The following is a 19,297-nucleotide window of genomic DNA, read 5'->3' as shown; positions in this document are numbered from 1 at the left end:
AAGGTAGGGAGGAGGGACTTGGGGGAGGGACGTTGGGAGTGCGATATATGGAAGGAGGTGAAGGTGAGGGTGATAGGCCGGAGAGGGGGTGGGGGAGGAGAGGTTGGGAAGAAGATTGCAGGTCAAGGAGGCGGTGCTGAGTCCGACGGTTGGGACTGAGAAAAGGTATGGGAAGGGGAAATAAGGAAGTTGGAGAAATCTGCATTTATCCCTTGTGGTTGGAAGGTTCCTAGGCGGAAGATGAGGTGCTCTTCCTCCAGGCGTCGTGTGGTCAGGGTCTGGCGATGGAGGAGGCCAAGGACCTGCATGTCCATGGTGGAATGGGAGGGGGAGTTAAAGCGTTCAGCCATGGGGCGGTTGGATTGGTTGGTGCGGGTGTCCCAGAGGTGTTCGTTGAAAGGTTCCGCAAGTAGGTGGCCTGTCTCCCCAATGTATAGGAGGCCACATCGGGTGCAGCGAATGCAGTAAATGATGTGTGTGGAGGTACAGATGAATTTGTGATGGATATGGAAGGATCCCTTGGGGCCTTGGAGGGAAGTGAGGGGGGAGGTGTGGGCCCAAATTTCGCATTTCTTGCGGTTGCAGGGGAAGGAGATGTGATGGATAGCATCGTCAACCACGTCTGAGGGGAAATTGCGGTCTTTGAAGAAGGAGGCCATCTGGGTTTGGTGCACCGATCTTTACATTGCTGAGGCTAAATGCCAGCTCGTGGACACCTCCCCCTACTGCCCCCTTGACCATGACCCCACCTCCCACCACCAAACCATCATCTCCCAGACCATCATCACCTCATCACCTCAGGGGATCTCCCATCCACCATCCACCACCTCCAACCTCATAGTCCCACAACCCCGCACCGCCCGTTTCTACTTCCTGCCCAAAATCCACAAACCTGACTGCCCCGGCCGACCCATTGTCTCAGCCTGCTCCTGCCCCACCGAACTCATCTCTGCATACCCCGACATTGTCCTGTCCCCCTTAGTCCAAGAACTCCCCACCTACGTTCGGGACACCACCCAAGCCCTCCATCTCCTCCATGATTTTCGCTTCCCCAGCCCCCAACGCCTTAACTTCACCATGGACATCCAGTCCCTATACACCTCCATCCCCCATCACGAAGGACTCAAAGCCTTCCGCTTCTTCCTTTCCCGCCGAACCAACCAGTACCCTTCCACTGATACCCCCCTTTGACTGACTGAACTGGTCCTCACTCTGAACAACTTCTCTTTCCAATCCTCCCATTTCCTCCAAACCAAAGGAATAGCCATGGGCACCTGCATGGACCCCAGCTATGCCTGCCTCTTTGTCGGAAATGTGGAACAGTCCATCTTCCGCAGCTACACTGGCACCACCCCCCACCTTTTCCTCCGCTACATCGATGACTGTATCAGCGCAACCTCGTGCTCCCAAGAGGAGGTTGAACAGTTCATCCACTTTACTAACACCTTCCACCCCGACCTCAAATTTACCTGGACCGTCTCAGACTCCTCCCTCCCCTTCCGAGACCTCTCCATTTCTATCTTGGATGACCAACTCAACACGGACATTTACTATAAACCGGCTGACTCCCACAGCTACCTAGATTACACCTCCTCCCACCCTGCCCCCTGTAAAAACGCCATCCCATATTCCCAATTCCTTCGCCTCTGCTGCATCTGCTCCCAGGAGGACCAATCCCAATACCGAACAACCGAGATGGCCTCCTTCTTCAAAGACTGTAATTTCCCCTCAGATGTGGTTGACGATGCTATCCACCGCATCTCCTCCACTTCCCGCTCCTCCGCCCTTGAACCCCGCCCCTCCAATTGCCAGCAGGACAGAACCCCACTGGTCCTCACATACCACCCCACCAAACTCCAGATACATCATATCATCCTTCGTCATTTCTGCTGCCTACAAACAGACCCCACCACCAAGGATATATTTCCCTCCCCTCCCCTATCAGCGTTCCAGAAAGACCACTCCCTCCGTGACTCCCTCGTCAGGTTCACACACCCCACCAACCCAACCTCCACTCCCGGCACCTTCCCCTGCAACCGCAAGAAATGCAAAACTTGCGCCCACACCACCCCCCTCACTTCCCTCCAAGGCCCCAAGGGATCCTTCCATATCTGTCACAAGTTCACCTGCACCTCCACACACATCAGTTACTGCATCCGCTGCACCCGATGTGGCCTCCTATACATTGGGGAGACAGGCCGCCTACTTGCGGAACATTTCAGAGAACACCTCTGGGACACCCGCACCAACCAACTCAACCGCCCCGTGGTTGAACACTATAACTCCCCCTCCCACTCTTTCAAGGACATGCAGGTCCTTGGCCTCCTGCATTGACAGACCATGGCAACACGACGCCTGGAGGAAGACCACCTCATCTTCCGCCGAGGAACCCTCCAACCACAAGGGATGAATGCAGATTTCTCCAGCTTCCTCATTTCCCCTCTTCCCACCTTTTCTCAGTCCCAACCATCGGACTCAGCACCGCCTTCTTGACCTGCAATCTTCTTCCTGACCTCTTCGCCCCCACCCCCTCTCCGGCCTATCACCCTCACCTTAACCTCCTTCCACCTATCGCATTCCCAACGCCCCTCCCCCAAGTCCCTCCACCTTTCATCTTAGCCTGCTTGGCACACCCTTCTCATTCCTGAAGAAGGGCTTATGCCTGAAACATCGATTCTCCTGATCCTTTGATGCTGCCTGACCTGTTGCGCTTTTCCAGCAACACATTTTTCAGCTCTGATCTCCAGCATCTGCAGTCCTACTTTCTCCTTTTCTAAGTGCCAACTTCTGAAGTTGAAACTCCTTCTCTTTCTTCCTTTCCACTTTCTCTTTTTCTCTCTTTGCTCTCTCTTTTAATTGTAATTCAAACCATTTCATTTGTGTTGCCCTTTCCTTGCCTTTTACTTCTAACTCAAGCTGCTTCATTTTCGATTAAAGTTTGACAATCTCCAAAGATTCTGATGGCGTTTCCAGCAAATTTAAATGCTGAACTATCGCCGTAATTATCTCTCTTTTTCTCACTGAAGGAGACAGCTCCAACTCCAGATTGTCTGCTAATTCCAGCACCTTCGCCTTTATCACTTTTTGCAAAACCACTTCAAATTTACTTCCTCCACCCTCAGAAAACTCTTGGTTACTGGAAGAACCATTGTTATTGCAAGCACTGCTTAAATCAACGAAATTCAACACCCTGAACAAAAGGCACTAACACTGCCTTTGAGTCCAGGAACCTTCATCCCAAATTGGAACTAAAGAGCAAATCCTGCAAAGAGCCGTTAATCTGTTATGTACAAGGCCAGACCCCTTCAAACATGTCAAGAAAGTAGCCCAGACCCTAATTTTGCTACTTGTTTTAATCAGGTGTAAAATGGATATTCCAAGAAAGATGCAGCTGGCCCAACCACTTAGTTATAAACAAAACAGAATTCGTGATTTTTGAGCATTACCTCACATCAAAGACATATCAGAAATGACTTCCACACTACTCAGACCCCTTGGCATCACTGCAACCCACAAAACTACAAACACATTTAAATAATGACTGATCCAATAGATTCCAACAGCAAAAGTCACATCATTTACAAGATACCATGCAAAAACTGTAATCAAACACTACATTGGACAAACTAACAGGAAACTTGCTACCAGGATACATGAACACGAACTGGTCACTAAAAGACATGACCCATGATCACTAGTTTCAAAACATGCAGACAGACAAGGACACCACTCTGACTGGGACAGCACACACATCCTAGGATAGTCAAAACAGAAAGAGTAGGGCCGATCAGGGATAGTTTAGGGAACTTGTGTATAGAGTCCGAGGAGGTAGGGGAAGCACTAAATGAGTTTTTTGCTTCTGTCTTTACTAAAGAAAAGGACCTTGTTGTGAATGAAACCATTGAGGAGCAGGTAAGCATGCTGGAATGGATAGAGATTGAGGAAGCTGATGTGCTGAAAATTTTGACAAACATTAAGATTGACAAGCCACCAGGACCAGACCAGATTCGTCCTCGGCTGCTTTGGGAAGCGAGAAATGTGATTGCTTCGCCGCTTGCCAAGATCTTTGCATCCTCGCTCTCCACCGGAGTCGTACCTGAGGACTGGAGGGAGGCAAATGTAATTCCTCTCTTCAAGAAAGGAAATAGGGAAATCCCTGGCAATTACAGACCAGTCAGTCTCATGTCTGTCATTTGCAAGGTGTTAGAAAGGATTCTGAGGGTTAGGATATATGACCATCTGGAAGAGCATGGCTTGATTAAAGCCAGTCAGCACGGCTTTGTGAGGGGCAGGTCATGCCTCACAAATCTTATTGAGTTCTTTGAGGATGTTACTAGACAAGTTGATGAGAGTCGAGTGGTGGATGTGGTGTATGTGGTGTATGTGGACTTCAGTAAGGCATTTGATAAGGTCCCCCATGGTAGGCTCGTTCAAAAGGTCAGGAGGAATGGGATACAGGGAAATTTAACTGTCTGGATACAGACTTGGCTGATCGACAGAAGACAGCGAGTGGTAGTGGAAGGAAAGTATTCTGCCTGGAAGTCAGTGGTGAGTGGTGTTCCACAGGGCTCTGTTCTTGGGCCTCTACTCTTTGTAATTTTTATTAATGACTTGGATGAGGAGATTGAAGGATGGGTTAGCAAGTTTGCAGATGACACAAAGGTTGGAGGTGTCGTTGACAGTACAGAGGACTGTTGTAGGCTGCAGCGTGACATTAACAGGATGCAGAGATGGGCTGAGAGGTGGCAGATGGAGTTCAACCTGGATAAATGTGAAGTGATGCATTTTGGAAGGTCGAACTTGAAAGTTGAGTACAGGATTAAAGACAGGATTCTTGGCAGTGTGGTGGAACAGCGGAACCTTGGTGTGCAGGTACATAGATCCCTTAAAATTGCCACCCAGGTGGACAGGGTTGTAAGCATATGGTGTTTTGGCTTTCATTAACAGAGGGATTGAGTTTAAGATCCATGAGATCTTGTTGCAGCTCTATAAAACTTTGGTTAGACTGCACTTGGAATACTGTGTCCAGTTCTGGTTGCCCTATTATAGGAAAGATGTGGATGCTTTGGAGAGGGTTCAGAGGAGGTTTACCAGGATGCTGCCTGGAATGGAGGGTTTATCTTACGAAGAGAGGTTGACTGAGCTCGGACTTTTTCATTGGAAAAAAGAAGGAAGAGAGGGGACCTAGTTGAGGTGTACAAGATAATGAGAGGCATAGATAGAGTTGATGGCCAAAGACATTTTCCCAGGGCAGAAATTGTTAACACGAGGGGTCGTAGTTTTAATTTGTTTGGCGGAAAGTATAGGGGGGGTGTCAGAGGCGGGTTCTTTACACAGAGAGTTGTGAGAGCATGGAATGTGTTGCCAGCAGCAGTTGTGGAAGCGAGATCATTGGGGATATTTAAGAGACTGCTGGACATGCATATGGTCACAGAAATTTGAGGGTTCGTACATTAGGTTTACCTTACATGAGGATCAATGAATGGCACAACATCCGTGAGCTGAGGGGCCGGTTCTGTGCTGTACTGTTCTATGTTCTATGTTCTAAAACATTGACACGCATGAGAATTCTTAGAGGCATGGTGTTGTAACCAGAGCTGCATCAATAAATACTTCGAGTTACATTCTATCTATCTTCCCTTGAAAACAAAATTGGAAATGACATCCCCTACCTTAAGAAACCAAGACCAATAAATAGAGAGGCGGGATATACCGCCAGAGCTTTACCGGAAACTCTCACTGATGATGTTACCTAGTATGGTGATGAAATGACTGAAAACAAACCTTCAAGCTCTGCGAGCTAACTTACATACAAAACAGAATTTATTTTACAGGATTACCGAATGATACACAAACAAAAGAGAGCCGAATATAGAATAACAAACTATATGAAAATCTAACAGATTATCCCAATTTAATGATGCTGTTCCAACGATATGCCACAATCCTCACTAACACCCATTGGCACAAAAGGTAAAATCAAACACAAGGTCTTAAAGGCAAGAGAGAGATAGCAGCATGGAATAGCTGTTACTTTGACGAGCAGCCTCAAAACTGGCTGACTACATGCTCTGAACAGCTAACCTGCTAAAACCTAAACCAAACGAGAGTACAGCTGAGCTGGGAGAACTGGCCACTCCCCATTTGTTGTACAAGTCTATTTCTTTTAAAACTTAAAAGCTTCTTCAAGCCAGACATTTCGGAACTTGTGTCTCATAAAACACTTTTGAAAAAAAAGGACAACACAACCTTGCTAAAGAAGCATCACCATTACAAGTTACTTGAGAAAATTGTGAAATATAAGACATACATGTATTTGGAAAGGCAGGTTGTGAATATTCAGCACAGTTTGTGCATGGGAGATCATGCCTCACAAATTTGTTAGACTTCTTTGATGGGGTGACCAGGACGGTTGACGAAGGCAGGGTGGTAGATCTAGTCCATATGGATTTCAGTAAGGCCATTGATAAGGTTCCACATGGTAGGCTGCTCTGAAAGACTAGGTCACATGGAATCCAGAAAAGCTGGCAAATTGGATGCACAATTGGCTTGATGGTAGGAAGCAGAGGATAACAGTGTAAAGATGCTTGTCGGACTGGAGGCCTTTGACTAGTGGAGCACCTCAGGGGTCGGTGCTGGGACCATTGCTGTGTGTTATCTGTCTCAATGATTTAGATGCAAATATACAAGGCATGATTAGGTGGTTTGCAGGTGATACTAAAAGAGGTGGCGTTTTGGTCAGTGAGGAAGGTTATCAAAAATTGCAGCAGGACCTTATTAAACTGAAAAGAGTTCAGCAGAAATTACAAGAGTGTTGCTATGACTCAACAGTCTGGATATGCTCCGATGTTTTTCTTTAGGAGACTGACAGGGAACCTTATAGAGGTGTATAAGATCATGAGATGCATGAATAGGGTGAATGCACTCAGTCTTTTGCCCAGGGTTGGGGAATCGAGGCCTAAAAAGCATCAGTTTAAGGTTAGAGGGGAAAGAATAAAAGGGAGCCTGAAGGGCAGTTTTTACACAGAGGGTGGTATGCATATGGATTGAGCTGCCAGCAGAAATGGTTGAGGCAGGTACAACAACATTTAAATATCATTTGGACTAATACATGGATAGTAAATGATTAGAAGAATATTGGCCAAGTGTAGGTAAATGGAGTTAGCTTGGATGGATATTTTGGTCATCATAGACCAGTTTGGACCAAAGGATCTGTTTCCATGCTGTAGGACTCTGACTCTATCAAGTCTATTTTTAAAACTCAAAACTCTCTTTTCCTGGCAACATCCTGGTAAGTCTTCTCTGAACTCTCTCCAGTTTACTAATATTCTTGCAGTAACAGGGCGTCCAGAACGGCACACAGTACTCCAGAACAGACCTCTGCAAAGGTCTGAGCAATGCGGGCAAGAGCTTTGGGCTGCTGCCCTTGCTCCCATACTGGGCTGCTGGTCACAGGCATCCCTGTTTCAGGCACATATATCGTTGGAGTCCCTGCTCCGGGCACATTGGTCGCTGGCTTCCCTGCTCCAAGCTGCTGATCCAGTTGTGGGCCATTGGCTTCCCCGCTTAGGGTACACTGGTTGCTGGTTTCCCCGCTTCTGGCACACTGGTTGCAGGCATCCCCGCTCCAGACCATTGATTGTTGGCTTCCCTGAACCAGGCTGCCAGCACAGCTTCGGAGGCTGGGAATCGGAGGCTGTGGCCAGGTGTCCAAGACCAAGACTTCAAGAAAACAGAAGAGAAGAAAAACATAGAAGAGAGGAGAAGAATGAGAAGGAAAGAAATAAAACAGGCAGAGCGGATGCTTCTGTGGTTGAAAGCATAATTTGTTTTCAGGACAAAGTGGCAGTTAGTACTATTTTTTTAAAAATTTGATTTGGAAAATATTTTTTAATGTGAAATTTTAGATGTAATTCTCACAGATAATCAGAAGTTCATGTATCTCTGTAATAGTTATCAGTATCTATGAAGGTTTGAATGTGCATGAATCAATATAATGAGGTAGTAAATGGAATTTTAATGAAAACATGAACAATCTTCAAAACACAACCTACCTTCAAAAGATCGTAATTAGATTTCACTGCATCTTCACACTTTAGCAAACGTTTAGCTGTTTCCGGCACATCCAGACCCATTTTTATCATACATTTAGCCTCACGCATAATCTCAATGATTCTGTGATCGAAGTTTGAATGCATTTTTCCAGTATCTGGATCACGTATCAAAAGAGTTGCATGCAGGCCTGTATCAAGTTCAAGTTTGAAATATTTAGATAACCAGGATGTTAACAAAATGTTAAGATAAGTTGTATATATTTCAATTCAGTTAACATTCTAATGCTTAAAATAAATGATTTGGGTTGTATTCTTATATGATACAAGAAATATCATTTCAATACTTGTAATTCTCCAAACAACATCTGCACCAGTCTCATCCTTTCTGACTCTTGGACCTCAAATATTAGCTGGATGGTTGATAATAATAAGACTATGGTACGTAAAAAAAAGTTAACAGATATTAAGTCATTCTCTTCAAAAGAGTTGAGATTCATTAGGTTAGGATGTTTAAAGGAAGTAAGCTACTTTAAGAGAGAATATGGAAACATACATTAGATGGGCCAGTTTTTTGCACTTGATTGATAAAGCTCGAGGATTGGAGAATTGAAATTGCTACAACGAACTCAAAAAGAGAAAAGGGTGAATGTAACCTTTATTGATTAATCAGTTTAATGTTGATGTTTGAGACCTCTTTAATCACAAATAACTTCACCATGATGGCTAACCAGTTAACAGTAAGAGAGTGCAGATTCAAGATGATTGACAAAATAAATGAATTCAATGTAAGTTTTTTGCAAATAATTGAAATGCACTGCAAATAAAACAAAGTCTACCAATTATGTGTCATCTTTTGTGATCACTTGAACTCAGCCATGAGCTCATCCTGTGTATCCTGCTCTTTCTACTCTGACAAGCGCATGGCACTGGTAGTAATCCTGAGAGAACTCCTTTGAGGGCCTACATTTCAACTTTCTTCCTAGTTGTCTACATTCCGTTTATCGGACCAGACCCCTTTTATTGTCCTTGTCATTAGTACCACAAATACTAGCTGATCACCCTCCCCATCCAGAATGATTTGCAACCGCTCCAAGACATCCAGGGCCCTTGCACCTGGGAGGCAACGTACTCTTGCTTGTGGCAACAGGAATGCCTATCTATTCCCCTTACAATTAAATCCCCTATAACTATAGGATTTCTATAGGCTAGTCAAAAGTGAGGACTGCAGATGCTGGAAACCAGAGTCTAGATTAGAGTGGTGCTGGAAAAGCACAGCAGATCAGGCAGCGTCCAAGGAGCAGGAAAATCGACGTTTCGGGCAAAAACCCTTCATCAGGAATGGAGGCGTGGGGCCTCCAGGGTGGAGAGATTAATGGAGGGGCGTGGGGGGGGTGAGATGGGGCTGGGGAGAAGGTAGCAAAGAGTACAATAGGTGAATGGGGGTGGAGGTGATGGTCAGAGGGGAGGGTGGAGCGGGTAGGTGGGGACGGAGATCGGCAGGTAGGACAGGTCATGAGGACGGTGCTGAGCTGGAAGTCAGGAACTGGGGTAAGGTGGGAGGAGGGGAAATGAGGAAACTGGTGAAGTCTACATTGATGCCCTGGGGTTGAAGTGTTCCAAGGCGGAAGATGAGGTGTTCTTCCTCTAGGCGTTGGGTGGTGAGGGAGCGGTGGTGGAGGAGGTTTAGGACCTGCATGTCCTCGGCTGAGTGGGAGGGGGAGTTGAAATGTTGGGCTACAGGCCATTGGAGTTGATTGGTGCGGGTGTCCCGGAGATGTTTCCTCAAGCGCTCTGCGAGGAGGTGTCGGGTCTCCCCAATGTAGAGGAGACTGCATCGGGAGCAACGGATACAATAAATGACATTGGTGGATGTGCAGGTGAAGCTTTGATGGATGAGGAAGGCTCCTTTGGGGCCTTTGATGGAGGTGAGGGAGGAGGTGTGGGTGCAGGTTTTGCAATTCCTGTGGTAGCAGGGAAAGGTGCCAGGAGGGGAGGGTGGGTTGTTGGGGGGCGTGGACCTGACCAGGTAGTCACCTAGGGAAAGTTCTTTGTGGAAAGCGGAAAGGGGTGGGGAGGGAAATATATCTCTGGTGGTGGGGTCCATTTGGAGGCGGCGGAAATGTCGGCAGATGATATGGTTTATGCGAAGGTTGGTGCGGTGGAAAGTGAGGACTGGGGTGGGGGGGGGGTTCAGTCCTTGTTACGGTTGGAGGGGTGGGGTTTGAGGGTGGAGATGCAGGATGTGGATGAGATGCGTTGGAGGGCATATTCAACCACGTGGGAAGGGAAATTGCGGTCTCTAAAGTAGAAGGCCATCTGGTGTGTTCTCTGGTGGAACTGGTCCTCCTGGGAGCAGATATGGAAGAGGTGGAGGAATTGGGAATACGAGATGGCATTTTTGCAGGAGGTAGAGTGGGAAGAGGTGTAATCCAGGTAGCTGTGGGAGTCGGTGGGTTTGTAAAAATTGTCAGTATCAAATCGGTTGTCATTAATAGAGATGGAGTGGTCCAGGAAGGGGAGGGAGTTGTCAGAGATGGTCCAGTTGAATTTAAGGGCAGGGTGGAGTGTGTTGGTGAAGTTGATGAACTGCGCAACCTCCTCACGGGAGCACGAGGTGGCACCGATGCAGTCATCAATGTAGCGGAGGAAGAGGTGGAGAGTGGTGCTGGTGTAACTATGGAAGATGGACTGTCCCACGTAGCCGACAAAGAGACAGGCATAGCTGAGGCTCATACGGGTGCCCATGGCTACGCCTTTGGTCTGGAGGAAGTGAGAGGATATGAAGAAGAAATTGTTAAGGGTGAGGACCAATTCAGCCAAACGAATGAGAGTGTCAGTGGAAGGGTAATGTTGGGGACGTCAGGAAAGGAAGAAACGGAGGGCTTGGAGGCCCTGGTCATGGTGGAGGTGTAGACGGATTGGATGTCCATGGTGAAAATGAGGCATTGGGGGCTGGGGAAACGGAAGTCTTGGAGGAGGTGGAGGGTGTGGGTGGTGTCTCAAATATGTGTGGGGAGTTCCTGGACCGGGGGGATAGGACAGTATCGAGATAGGTGGAGATGAGTTCGATGGGGCAGGAGCATGCTGAGACAATGCGTTGGCTGGGGTGGTCAAGCTTATGGACCTTGGGAAGCAAGTAGAATCGGGCGGTGCAGGGTTCCCGGACTACGAGGTTGGAAGCTGTGGGTGGGAGATCTCCTGAAGTGATGTATTATCTGGGAGATGATGGTTTGCTGATGGGGGGTGGGGTCATGGTCAAGGGGGTGGTAGGAGGAGGTGTCTTCGAGTTGGCGTCTGGCTTCAGTGGTGTAGAGGTCAGTGCGGCAAACTACCACTGCATCCTCTTTATCCGCTGGTTTGATGGTGAGGTTGGGATTGGAGCAGAGGGAGTGGAGGGCTGCGTGTTATGAAGGTGAGAGGTTGGATTGGGGGAGGGGGGGTAGACAGATTGAGGCCTAAATAGTTACTGAATCCTAATCTTCTACTGTCCATCTTCCTGCTGAGTCTCAGTCAGGAACACAAACCTTCTTCAATTTGTTACATTCTCTGATCGAGTACATGGAGTTCCAATCCCTCTGTGACAGTCGGAAGGGTGGGTTCTTTGCCCACAGGTCACAGCTCTGATTGGCTGTGGCTTGCCCATCAAGCAGATAGGCATTCTGATTGGTGGACAGTGATGTTATTGGAGACAGGTGACCGTCACTGTCTCCCCACAGTGCGCTTACATGGGGCCATGCTGATGGAAGGCGCTGGAGGTTCATAGCTAAGCACCAAACGATGGTTGGGGAGGGCAGGTTGGAGGGGAAGTGAGAAGGAGGGTAGCCACAGGGGTAGTGGGGTGGGGGGCGCGGAGGCCCTGTCACACAGTGACGAACTCAACAAACTGTGCTCGAATTAAAGAAACTAAACTTAAACTACACACCCACACTACTATTCAAAAGAGAGCACTCATTGTAAATTAACTTAGAATAATTACACCAACACTAATTAATACAAAATTGGATTCTAAAAGATTAATAATATAGCCCTCAAGATTCTTTACATGAGTGGATTTAATGTTATTCCTCATATTGTTTTGGAACTGAACAAAGCAGTATAATGAAATGTTAAATAATTAAAGATTTAGCAGAATGTAGCTAATATATCTCATTTTTATACACAGGAATGGCACAATTAAAATTCTTAACTTCTTAACAATATTGACTTTTGGAAGTATACTGAACAAAGTGCAATAAGTACCGATAGACTTAGTACCGGGCTGAATGCATCAAAACCTACTATAGTAAGCCAAGTGCAGTAAGTACAGTTATGAATGAAAGAGGAGACAGTGAGGTCTGCACATGCTGGAGATCAGAGTTGAGACTGTATTGCTGGAAAAGCACAGCAGGTCAGGCAGCATCCGAGGAGCAGGAGAATCGATGTTTAGGGCCGGAGCCCTTCATCAGGAATGAGGCTTGGAGCCCCCGGGTCTGCTCAGGGAACCACATAACAGAATCCATCCTCTCCTTTTCCCTCAGGGTCTTGAGGATGTTGCAAACTGACCACTTTGTGATAGACTGGTGGTCAAAGGTGCTTTTCTTTGCAAATTTCTCTATAAAAGGCAGGTGATACGGAATGGTCCAACTACCTGCAGCGTTCCGCAGCAGCGAGGCCAGTTCCATTCTTCTCAGCACTGGGGACATGGATGGTTGTTGCAAGTTCCAGGATTTAGTTGTTACAGTAAGAACAGAGAAGATGGTAAAAGAGGGGGAGGTGTGGCATTGTTGGTCTAGGACAGTATTACAGTTGCAGAAAAGATGTTTGGGGACTCGTCAACTGAGGTAGTTTGGGCTGAGGTTGGAAACAGGAAAGGAGAGGTCACCCTGTTGGGAGTTTTCTATTGGCCTCCGAATAGTTCCAGAGATGTAGAGGAAAGGATAGCAAAGATGATTTCGATAGGAGTGAGAGAGACAGGGTAGTTGTCATGGGGGACTTCAACATTCCAAATATTGACTGGGAACACTATAGTACGAGTACTATAGATGGGTCAGTTTTTGTCCAGTGTGTGCAGGAGGGCTTCCTGACACAGTATGTAGACAGGCCAACAAGGGGCAAAGCCACATTAGATTTGGTACTGGGTAGTGAGCCGGGCCAGGTGTTAGACTTGGAAGTAGGTGAGTACTTTGGTGACAGTGATCACAATTCTGTTAGATAGAAAGGGATAGGTGTAAACCACTGGGCAAGAGTTACAGCTGGGGGAAAGGCAATTACGATGCGATTAGGCAAGATTTAGGAAGCATAGGATGGGGAAGGAAACTACAGGGATGGGCACATTAGAAATGTGGAGCTTATTCAAGGAAAAGCGCCTGTGTGTCCTAGATAAATATGTACCTGTCAGCAGGGAGGAAACTGTAGAGTGCGGGAGCCGTGGTTTACAAAGGAAGTGGAATCTCTGGTCAAGAGGAAGAAGGCTTATGTTAAGATGAGATGTGAAGGCTCAGTTAGGGCGCTTGAGGGTTACAAGGTAGGCAGGAATGACCTAAAGAGAGAGCTCAGAAGAGCCAGGAGGAGACATGAGAAGTTGTTGGCGGATAGGATCAGGATAAACCTCAGGCTTTCTGTAGGTATTTAAGGAGTAAAAGAATGACGATAGTAAGATTAGGGCTAATCAAGGATAGTGGTGGGAAATTATGTGTGGAGTCAGAGGAGATAGGGGAAGCACTAAATCAATATTTGTCGACCGTATTCACTCTAGAAAACGACAATGTTGTCGAGGAGAATACTGAGATACAGGCTACTTTATTAGGTGGGATTGAGGTTCACAAGGAAGAGGTATTAGAAATCCTGCAGAGTGTGAAAATAGATAAGTCCCCTAGGCCGGATGGTATTTAGGAGAAAGTGAGGACTGCAGATGCTGGAGATCAGAGCTGAAAATGTGTTGCTGGAAAAGCGCAGCAGGTCAGGCAGCATCCAAGGAGCAGGGGAATCGACGTTTCGGGCATGAGCCCTTCTTCAGCCCGGATGGGATTTATCCTATGATCCTCTGGGAAGCCAGGGAAGAGATTGCCGAGCCTTTGGCATTGATCTTTAAATCATCATTGTCTACAGGAATAGTGGCAGAAGACGGGAGGACAGCAAATATGGTTCCCCTGGTCAAGAAGGGGAGTAGAGACAACCTTGGTAATTACAGACCAGTGAGTCTCACTTCAGTTGTTGGTAAAGTGTTGGAAAAGGTTATAAGAGATAGGATTTATAACCATCTAGAAAAGAATAATCTGATCAGGGACAGTCAGCACGGTTTTGTGAAGGGTAGGTCGTGCCGAACGAATCTTATTGACTTTTTTGACAAAGTGACCAAACAGGGAGATGAGAGCAAACCGGTTGATGTGGTGTATATGGATTTCAGCAAGGTGTTCAATAAGGTTCCCTGCTATTATACAAAATGCAGAGGAATGGGATTGTGGGAGTTGTAGCAGTTTGGATCAGTAATTGGCTGGCTGAAAGAAGACAGAGGGTGATGGTTGATGGGAAATGTTCATCCTGGAGTCCAGTTAATAGTGGTGTACCGCAAGGGTCGGTGTTGGGTCCACTGCTGTTAGTCATTTTTATACACGACCTGGATGAGGGCGTAGAAGGGTGGGTTAGTAAATTTGCAGATAACACTAAGGTCAGTGGAGTTGTGGATAGTGACGAAGGATGTTGTTGGTTACAGAGAGACATAGATAAGCTGCAGAGCTGGGCTGAGAGATGGCAAATGGAGTTTAATGCGGACAAGTGTGAGGTGATTCACTTTGGTTGGAGTAACCAGAATGCAAAATACTGGGCTAATGGTAAGATTCTTGGTAGTGTAGATGAGCAGAGAGATCTCAGTGTCCATGTACACAGATACTTAAAAGTTGCCACCCAGGTTGACAGGGTTGTTATAGTGGTTTAGCTTTAATTACTAGAGAGATCGAGTTCTGGAACCATGAGGTTATGCTGCAGCTGTACAAAACCCTGGTGCTGCCGCCCTTGGAGCATTGTGTACAGTTCTGTTCACCGCATTATAAGAAGGATGTGGAAGCTTTGGAAAAGGTGCAGAGGAGATTTACTAGGATGTTGCCAGGTATGGAGGGAAGGTCTTACGAGGAAAGGCTGAGGGACTTGAGGCTGTTTTCGTTGGAGAGAAGAAGGTTGAGAGGTGACTTAATAGAGACATATAAGATAATCAGAGGGTTAGATAGGGTGGACAGGGAGAGCCTTTTTCCAAGTATGATGACAGCGAGCATGAGGGGACATAGCTTTAAATTGAGGGGTGATAGATATAGGACAGATGTCAGAGGCAGTTACTTTACTCAGAGAGTAGTAAGGGCATGGAACGCTTTGCCTGCAATGGTCGTAGATTCACCAACATTTAAGTCGTCAATGGACAAGCATATGGACGTACATCGAATAGTGTAGGTTAAGTTGGGTTCAGATTGGTACTGCGCTGTAATGTTCTATGACATGCAGAACCTCTGTATGGAGTGACACTTGGTAGTCTATGCACAGCTTGATGCAGCCACATACAAAGGTAGCCATGAGGAGTTGGCATTATTGTTACTTTCTGTGAAATTGGGAGGTATCCCAAATGAGTGAGAAAACAGTGCAGACAGCTTGCAAGGGTGTTGGTGTTGGGGTTGTGATGAATATCAGTGAGTGAGGAAAGCTGTTTCAGTCAATAGTGAGAATAGTGGAGAATGTGGCTTGGTGGGAGATAGGTATAATTGCAGCAACAAGAGTGAGTGTAAGGTATTGAAAGAATATGGTGACACTTAGACACTGGTAGAGTGAAGAAGGACATCGGCCTTCTTCCCATAGTGCTGATCATTCCATGGGAAGGTTCAAATTGTTCAAACATAGGTGGCAACTTTGGACCAAAGTGGCATGCACTGATATTATGTCCTCCACTGCTGTTCCTGGGCAAAGCTGTCCAGCAGCTCAAGACTTGTCCCGCAAGGCAGGGAGCCAATTTCCTCCTTGGATAAATGCCAGGAACAGTGCAGGTCAGCTCCAGATTGACAGTTGTTATTGTTGTATACAATAAGCTTTTAAAGATGGCAAGTGCAATTAATGCCAGTTAAAGGAAATCCTAAAAGTGTCAAATTCTTCTGAAAATGGCACATGATAAGATGTTCTAGGAGAAAGTGAGGACTGCAGATGCTGGAGATCAGAACTGAAAATGTGTTGCTGGAAAAGCGCAGCAGGTCAGGCAGCATCCAAGGAGCAGGAGAATCGATGTTTCGGGCATGAGCTTTCCTGAAGGAGGGCTCATGCCCGAAACGTCGATTCTCCAGCTCCTTGGATGCTGCCTGACCTGCTGCGCTTTTCCAGCAACACATTTTCAGCACATGATAAGATGTGTTTGGAATTGGACACGAGGAACTCCAGAGATGCATGATGAGTAGCTAACGAAGTGTATTTTGTTAGTTACTATGAAGAAGCATGTTAGGCCTCATGGTGAAAACTCCTCCAAAAAACTCAACACCACTTGAATTTGCTAAAATAAACTAATATTTAGTGCATGTATTCTGCTATCAGCTGTTGTTAAATCACACCTGTTTCATTAGCTCCCTTTGTATTCAAAATCTGTCATCTGGACCCAGTTTGGCTTGTATGGGCTCCAGAGACATAGCAAGAGTCATAGCATAGACTAATGATTGGCTTTAGAATAAACTAGTGTGATGAAAAAGGCTGTGCCATAGCTCTAGCTTGTGAGTTACAATATACAAGACCTTTGTTCCTGTTACCAAGTGTACCAATTATCTCTGTCAGGTATTAAATAAAATGGAGACAGTGAGGTCTGCAGATGCTGGTGATCTGAGTTGAGAGTGTGCGGCTGGAAAAGCACAGCAGGTTAGGCAGCATCTGGGAGCAGGAAAATCGACATTTTGGTCCAGAGCCCTTCATCAGGAATGAGGATGGAAGCCTCCAAGTGGAGAGATAAATGGCCCCTGAGGCTCCCAGCCTCAATCCTGAAGAAGGGCTCCAGCCAGAAACGTCGATTTTCCTGCTCCTTGGATGCTGTCTGATCTTCTGTGCTTTTCCAGCAACACACTCTCAACTATTAAACAAAATGGTCTATCAACCACAATTCTTATAAATACAATTGTGGATTTATAATGAGGGCACATGGAATCGACAATGGGACAAAACATTGACAGATGGAATTTAATGTAAGACGGTGTGGGTCATGGGCTTCATGGTAAGAATCAAAAAGGCAGGCTATCATTTAAATGGTGAAAGAGACCAAAAAAGTGCTAAACTGAGGAATGTGGATATTCTTGTGCATGTAACTCAACACTGGGAAAAAGATTCGGAGCATCAACCCTACCTCTGCATCTAATAATTTAATAGACTTCTGTCTCATCTTACCTCAGCCTCCACCGTCCCAGAGAAAACCCCCTGGGTTTTTCTAGCTTTTCCTTATAGTTTATACCCACTAATCCAGGCAACATCCTGCTAAGCTGCTTCTGTACCCTCTCCAAAGCCTCCACATTCTTCCTGTAATGTAGTGACCAGAATTGAGCACAATACATGTGGCCTAACCAAAGTCTTATAAAGATGCAAAATAACATCCTGACTCTTGTACTCAATTCCCTGGCAAGCATAAGCCTTCATTACCAGGTCACTTTCAGAGAGCTATGGACTTGAACCCCAAGATCCCTCTGTTCATCAATGCTGTTTAGGGTCCTGCCTTTAACTGTATACTTTTCCTTAATATTTGATCTCCCAAAGTGAAGCATCTCATACTTACCTGGATTAAACTCTATCTGCCATTTCTCCACCATATCTGCAACTGATCTATATCCCGCTGTATCCTTTAACAACTTTATACACAATTCACAACTCCAGCAATCTTTGCATCGTCTGTAAACCTACTTACCCATCTACCTACATTTACATTCAGTCATTTATATATATATTGTCACAAAGCTGGTCCCTTTTTTTCTCAACGCTATTCCTTTTCTCAAGATACTGTGCCCTTGGTTTTTGTCAGAGGGGTAATAAAACGCTCACAGCTCCAATTAGACTGGTTTGGTACAGAGATTAAAGGGTATTGAGAGGCCTTTTTGTTTATATATAAACAGATGAGACTTCAGGTCAAAGTGGTCATGTTTCAGAAGTGACTTGTATAATGAAAGGGAAGTGATCAGTTCGCTAGCTGAGCAATTCAGTCCAGAACTAGTTAGGAGTTCAACTGAGTGGAAACAGGGTCTCTCTCTTTCTGCCCTTCTAACTTCAACCTGTAAGCATCTGTTCCATTTTTTAAACTTTTTAATAAGGGGGTTTGCTTATTGGGACTATTGTGTATGTTCGGAACAGCATAATTAAGTCTAGTTTGGATAGGGGTTCTGTAGGGGTTCTTTGCTCTTTGTATTTCATTGTGTAATTTTGTGAATAAATTTCTGTCTGTCTTAAAACCTGGTAGTCAGCCTAGCTAACTTACTCTGGGAAGTTTTGACTGTACACTTACTAAAATAAATTGCAACGTTATGGTCTGGGTTGCCTGCTGAAGAATGTTTTGAATGGTCTGGCCTAGTCCATAACAATATATACAGCAAAAGTCCTGGTAAGGGCGTCTGTTGAACACTACTAGTCATGGATCTCTGTCCTGAAAAACACGCTTCCATCACTACCCTCTGCCTTTTATGAGCAAGCGAATTCTGAATCCATTCAGCAAAGTCACCGTGGGTACCATGCATCTTAACCTGATGAGCCTACCATGAGGGACCTTGTCGAAAGCCTTACTAAAATCCATGTAGAAAACATCCACTGCTCTACCGTCATCAATCACCTTTGTCACCTTCTCGAAAAATTCAATCAAGTTAGTAAGACATGACTTGCCCTGTACAAAGCCATGCTGACTATCCCTAATTAGGCCATGCTTTTCCAAATGCGATGAATGGGTTAATTATACTCCTGTGTCTTATGGAGTATCTGAGAATTTGGGTCAAAGTGGGAAATCAACTGGTAAGTATTTTTAATTTAATGATAGAGTAAAAGTCAGAATCAGACCTAGAACTAATAGCCTTTAAGGTAGTTAAAATAATCTCACTAGACAGGCACTGCCTTTTATTGGCTGGTGTTGGACCTGTACGCTCCAATTTAGAAGAGTGAGAGGTGATCTCATTCTGATTGAAACTTCCAATGCATTTAAAGGGATAGACAGCATAAATAGCTTACAGGTAAGACTTTCCCGCTGGTTGGAGAATCTAGAACTGGGGACAGAATTTAAAAATAAA

General features: G+C 45.8%; 1 protein-coding gene across 1 annotated transcript in view; it reads right to left on the bottom strand.

Moving 5' to 3' along the window:
* LOC140453953 (dynein axonemal heavy chain 8-like) overlaps positions 1 to 19,297 on the bottom strand; it is a 1,210,036-nt gene that overhangs the window by 864,400 nt on the left and 326,339 nt on the right. The window contains exon 19 of the mRNA XM_072548830.1: positions 8,055 to 8,242. Within this exon, the coding sequence (XP_072404931.1) occupies positions 8,055 to 8,242 (188 nt within the window). The remainder of the gene's footprint in view (positions 1 to 8,054; positions 8,243 to 19,297) is intronic.

This window comes from Chiloscyllium punctatum, chromosome 3 (assembly GCF_047496795.1).
Source record: "Chiloscyllium punctatum isolate Juve2018m chromosome 3, sChiPun1.3, whole genome shotgun sequence".
Classification (NCBI taxonomy): domain Eukaryota; kingdom Metazoa; phylum Chordata; class Chondrichthyes; order Orectolobiformes; family Hemiscylliidae; genus Chiloscyllium; species Chiloscyllium punctatum.
This window is presented reverse-complemented; position numbering and strand designations above follow the sequence as displayed.